The sequence below is a fragment of the Vigna umbellata genome, chromosome 8 (genome assembly GCF_029865625.1).
Source record: "Vigna umbellata cultivar VRB3 chromosome 8, Vumbellata_1.0, whole genome shotgun sequence".
Lineage (NCBI taxonomy): Eukaryota > Viridiplantae > Streptophyta > Magnoliopsida > Fabales > Fabaceae > Vigna > Vigna umbellata.
In genome coordinates this window covers 17,929,104-17,935,295 of record NC_142172.1, presented here as the reverse complement: position 1 = coordinate 17,935,295, position 6,192 = coordinate 17,929,104, and the positions used below count along the sequence as shown (strand labels likewise).

At 32.3% G+C, this 6,192-nt stretch overlaps 1 protein-coding gene and 1 pseudogene across 1 annotated transcript; both read right to left on the bottom strand.

Moving 5' to 3' along the window:
• Positions 1-1,458: 1,458 nt before the first annotated feature.
• LOC148194182 (NDR1/HIN1-like protein 10 pseudogene) lies at positions 1,459-2,403 on the bottom strand (annotated as a pseudogene).
• A 1,772-nt stretch (positions 2,404-4,175) lies between these two features.
• LOC124836178 (NDR1/HIN1-like protein 3) lies at positions 4,176-5,210 on the bottom strand. Its single transcript, XM_047311280.2, has one exon. The coding sequence runs from the start codon at positions 5,018-5,020 to the stop codon at positions 4,349-4,351; it is 672 nt and encodes a 223-aa protein (XP_047167236.1). The 5' UTR covers positions 5,021-5,210; the 3' UTR covers positions 4,176-4,348.
• Positions 5,211-6,192: the final 982 nt, after the last annotated feature.

The window sequence follows — 6,192 nt, the reverse complement described above, 5'->3', positions numbered from 1 at the left end:
TTAAATTGTACTTATACTCAACTCTTAAACAAAATGAAACTATGGACTGTAGTAAAATAATTCTAAATTTGAAAGAAAAATAAATTTAATTCAGTTTTCAATTTTACATACATTTTATTTTTCCTTTGAATTTTTTAATTAAAATAAAAAATAATCATATTCAAAGTTAACAAAATAAACAGAAATCATAAAAAAAATAATATAGGACAAAATCGGAAATTCGAATGAATAGTTATAGAGGAATACAATTATACATCTCCCTAGATTTTTCATACAATCGAGAACAAGTTTTTCTTGAGTTATATCTTCATACAAAAGAAAAACTCGTATTTTTTGTCATGTATTTATACATAACAAAATGTGTTTCCAGCAACATTACTTTTGCTAAAATAAAACATCAGGGGTGCAGAAATGGATAAAAGGAACGTGAAAATAACAATCACCCACTAGGAGATGGGCCATCTATTTAGCTCATAACATTGAAGCACAGGGTGTTGCTCCCTCCACCACCACACTTTTCTTCCTCCACCTCTCATTTACTATTTTGTCCCTAAGTAAAATTTTATTTTTAGGGTTATTTTTTAATTTTACTCATTCACAACCTATTCCACTATGAATAAAATATTTTTCTTTCATTTTAACATTATATTTCTTCCTCTCTTTCTTTTACAAGTTGCAAAGGTTGGTGGTGGTGGAAAGAATTATCAAACAGTCTCCCTCTCGTGGTGCAGTGTCGCTCTCGTAGTGCAGTGTGTGGAGTGGTGCAGTGTGTTGCTTCCTCAAGGTGCGTATTCAAATAAACTTTCAAATAAAACCCTAAAATAAAAAACGTAACCTTTAAGACATCCTTCAACGGATGTCAAAATCCTTCCACGAATGTCAAAATCCTTCAATGGATGTCAAAATCCTTTAACGGATGTCAAAATCCTTCAACGGATGTTGACATCCGTTGAAGCATTTTGACATCCGTTGAAGGATGTCACCTCCGTTTAAAAGTTACGTTTTTTATTTTAGGGTTTCTTTTATTAGTTTATTCTTTATTTTGGAAATATTTTAATAATTTAATTTAAATGTTTTGATTTATTATTTTTGAATATATTTTTAATGTATTTTAATAATGTAAGGAAAATGAAGAAGAAAGAAACGGAGGAGGAGAAGTGAAACGGAGGAGACAAATTGGATTGCAGAGTAAAACGAAAGACAAATTATTAAACAAAAATGAGAGATGGAAAGATTGGGTGTAGGAGTAAAGTAGGAGAACTAGGTTTGAAATAAATTAAAATAATAAAAGTAAAAAATTTTAATCTGAGAATATAATTGGAATTAAAATAAATTGGAGAGGTGGAGAGAGAAAGGTGTGGTGGTGGAAGGAGCAACACCCCCTGAAGCACATACCAAACAAGCCCATCTCATCTACCACTACTTTTATTTTTGAAATTTTCATAAATAATTGAGTAACATTATTAAACTACGAATAAAATGAATATGTTGGAAAATATATTGCTAACGTCTCAACTTCTTCCAAAATCATACATTGTAAAACTGTATATCTTCAAAAGAAATCTATTAGAAAAACGTGAAGTAATGAACACAATTTTTCATTCACGAGTGAGGAAATTAGAAAATAGTGCATTATGAACAACGCAGCCACAAGCAAGGATTCAGAAATCGACTTGGCACTTGGTCGAGTCAAACGCAGTCGCAGCCACCGTTTTCCCATTGGAATCAGTGAAAGGAACGTTGAGCTCGCACGTGGCTCTGGCATTGAAGTGCCCAGAAATATAATCCCCAAGCCTGAACCTGATACGAAACTTGATTTTTATATCAATAGGGAACACCCCATCATTGGTATCTTCATGGAAGTCAGAAACCTGGTTTCGATCGAACACCATCACATGTTGTCCCGAGAAAACGGCGCTGAAAAGGTTGGTGCCCTTCTTGTCCTGAAGGTAGGAATTCCAGGGCATGTTGACGTCGGTGGTGGAAAACCTAACGCCGTCGTAGAGCGCGTTGGCCCGAACGATGTCGTAGTAGATCTTGAGCTTCTTGTTCGGGTTGCGTGCTGTGATGTTGAGTATGAGGTTGTAGTTGAGGGTGGATGTGTTGGCGGCGTAGTCGAATTGCGTGAGCTTGGCGTCGGTGACGTGGAATCTGAAGGAGCGGGGTGTGATGATGATGTATAAGACCAAAATCACAAGCATAACGAGAATGATAACGAGGACCAGAAAAATCCAGAAGGTTTTGCAGAGACAATAGCCGCATCTTGTTCCGAGGTGCTCCTTTGTAGGAGCCGATACGACGTCGTTGGTTGCGGGGATGTTCGGTTGAGGTTGTGTTTCGGCCATGTCGTGGAGTGAAAGAAGAAGGGTGACGTGAAGTTAAGTGCCTTTTTTTGGGGGCGTGTAGAGAGGTATATGTATTGGATAAGAAGTTGAATAGTATGTAAGACAAACGCGCTTTTGAGTCTAATCTGTGCGCCTATTGTTTCAGTCATCATGTTTTGAATTATTCTTTTTGTTTTCTAACTTTCTTCTTCATAATTATGCATCTTTTACTACTATTTTTTACACTTCTATAACTTTTATCATTTAACTTTTTGTATGCTTTGTTTACATGAAGATGAGTTTGAGAAAAAAATAATAGATAAAATTTGATGAGATAAAAAAAGGAGATTGTAGAGTATTTTGTTGATCAAATTCAAGATATTTGAAAATAAAGTTTGAGTGATTGTGAATGATTTGAAAATATTATAAATAAAAAGATGATTCAATAGATGAAAATAATATAAAGTAAAATATTATAATAATTATTACTAGTGTAAACATAAATGTTATTAGTGTAAACATAAATGTTATTAGATCACAAAAATATATGTATCTCTCGGTATTTGTAGATAAAATTTGAAAATGAATAGTTTATAGCTATGGTATTTATATTACGAACGGATAGTAGGTAACAGATATTTTAATATATGTTTAGTTACGGGTTGAGATACTGTTGGTCAACAAATTAATGTGACTTGTGAAGTGCAACAATTATTAGAAAATAATCTAGTTAGAGCTGTAGCTATGAGTGTTAGAGATGGTCTAAAGAGAGGAATGAAAGTTATTCATAGAGGAACTCCTCTAAGTGTTCCAGTAGGCGGAGTAACTCTAGGATGAATTTTCAACGTGCTTGGAAAGCTGATTGATAATTTAGGTCCTGCAGATAGTTGTACAACATCTCTCACTCATAGATCTGTGCCTAGCTTTATATAATTAGATACAAAATTATCTATTGTTGAAACATAAATAAAAGGTAGATCTTTTCGCTCCTTATCATCGTCGTGAAGAAAAATAGGATTTTTCGGTGGAGCTGGAGTAGATAAAAGAGTACTTATTATGGAATTGATCAATAATATTGTCATAACTCAAAGCTGTATCTATATTTGGAGGAGTAGGTCGGATGCGAGTATTTGTATCTTCGAGTTCACTATTTGCAAAAAGATTAAAATTAAAATTTAATTTATATTTTATTAATTTAAATTTAATTAAAATTAAATTAAATTTATATTTTATTAGGTTAAATTTAATCAAAATTAAGTTTTAATTTATAATTAATTTATTTAATTTTATATTTTATATTTTTTTATAATATTATTTATATTTTATTTTAAAAATTTATAAAATGTCTTTTTTTTTTTTAAATATCCACATGTTTTCACTTATACATGTGAGTTTTAAAATATTCACACAATTTTTTAACGAGTATTTAATGAGTAACGGAGCATACATAGAATGAATTTTGTTGATATAGATCAGGTGATGGGTGGCACTATCCGTGCCTGACTCAACTCTCATTTTAAGACGTGATTTTTAGTATGTATACATTTTTAAAATATATATAATATTGTATTAGTAAGAAATAATATTACAATGTTATTAAGTTAATATATAAAGTAAATTTATATTTATTAAGTTATATTTACCCATAACTTATGTATTGTTATAGCTAATTATTTAAATTTTAAAAATAGTAATTAAAAGGGTAAAATTAAAAAAAGAGAGGGTAAAATTGTAATTAGAATTTATCCAATCCGTTAATGTTGTTCCTCCTAATAAAGAGTTATAATAATGTTGTATTACATGTTACTTTGTTGGTACACATTACTAACTCTTGACAAATTATTTTTATGATTGACTTTAACAACTTGATTTTATATACTATGTTGTCAAACTCACTTAAATTCAATAATTTTTCGTCGTTCTCTTACAATGACATCTACCTATAAAATAAAGGAATATCACAACCTGGAATTCAGAAAACAAGATCGAAACGTGCGTGTGGATACGAACAACGTTGGCTGGATTCAGAAATCAATTCGACACTTGGTGACCTTAAACGGAACCACCTTTTCCCCCTTAGAAGTCAAAGGAACTTTGAGTTCACACATGCCTCTAGGATAGTAATACCCAAACTGAAAAGCTTCAAGCCTGAACCTAATGGTGAAACGAATCATAACATCTATAGGGAACACCCCATCATTGGTATCTTCATGGAAGTCAGAAACCTGGTTTCGATCGAACACCATCACATGTTGTCCCGAGAAAACGGCGCTGAAAAGGTTGGTGCCCTTCTTGTCCTGAAGGTAGGAATTCCAAGGCATGTTGATGTCGGTGGTGGAAAACCTAACGCCGCCGTAGAACGCGTTGGCCTGAACGACGTCGTAGTAGATCTTGAGCTTCTTGTTAGGGTTGCTTGCTGTGATGTTGAGTACGAGGTTGTAGCGAAGGGTGGAGTTGGCAGCGTAATCGAATTGTGTGAGGGTAGTGTCAGTGACGTGGAATCTGAAGGAGCGGGGTGTGATGATGATGTAGAAAACCAAAATCACGAGCATGACGAGGACGATAACGAGGACCAGTAAGATCCACAAGGTTTTGCAGAGACAGTAGCAGCATCTTGTGCGGAGATGCTCCTTTGAAGGAACGGAAGCGGCGACGTTTGCTGCGGCGGTGTTCGGCGGCGGCTGTATATCAGCCATGTCTCAGGCGCGTGGGCGAGGGAGTTTTGATAAGCAAATATGTGAAGTGAGAGAGCGTTTTGGTGGCGTAGAAGAGATGGTTTTGTATAAGGCGATTTTGAAGGATTGTTCAAGACAAACGCGCTTCTGACTACAACTAATTGAATAGTAATCATGCAATGTTTGACGTTTCCACGTAGCTTTTAACTCATTAATGCTTTTTTTCCTACTTGCGTTGAAACACTCCAATTTAGTTACTTAAGTTGGAAGTAAAATTTCTTCTAAACTTCAGCTCTAAAAACTACAACAAATTACATTTTTCAACTTTTATTAAATTTAACCTGACTTTTCTAAAAAAAAAAAAAAATCCAAACACAATCAAATTATACGATTATAAAGCTATGAATTTTTCTGCAGTTTGGTCAACGTTTAGGATGTATACTATTTCTGGGTACAAAATATTCTGCGCGTTCCTTTATCTGCGGTTTTAGAAAGAAATACTTTATCCAGTTTCATACCTTTTAAAAATACATATTTCAATTTTTGTAATATCGTATTTATATATTTAAGTGCTTTAGTGTCTAAAATTTTGGACAAACCATATGTTTAATATATTTATCAAATAAAAATTATCAATCAAAATTTAATAATTAAGTATTTCTAATACTTCCGTAACAATATAAAAGTTTAAATTTAGTTAATTTAACATTTATCATAATTATTATTTAAATAAATGTAATACCTCAATAGTGGATGACTGTGTCCTGATAGAGTTTTATTCCGACACATTTGGATGTTCCTTCTCCGCTTTTATTAAAAAACATTAAGATTATTTAAGATATCTCATATAATAAAAAAAAATTATTTGCTGATAAAAGCTAATTATAAGAACAAATATCAATATCAAGATCCTAACTGAAATAATTTTGTTTGAGAAGAGACAAATTATAGTAATAATTGATATCGATAAATAATAGTTAGTGAAATAATATTATAAAACAAAGAATCGTATTAAAAAAGATATAACATTTTAGTGCTTTAACTATACGTATTGCGTATGAAATTATGAAAAATATGGATTAGAGAGATTGGGTAAGTGTGATCGGTGCCGATTGTTGGAGACTGATCGGATGTGAAAAAAATGACAATTAGAACATAATTATGTTAAGAAAAAGAGTTAAATATGTTTTTAG

What these genes read in the sequence shown, in the direction of transcription:
- LOC124836178 (XM_047311280.2), bottom strand. Translation starts at nt 5,020, where the DNA reads ATGGCTGATATACAGCCGCCGCCGAACACCGCCGCAGCAAACGTCGCC.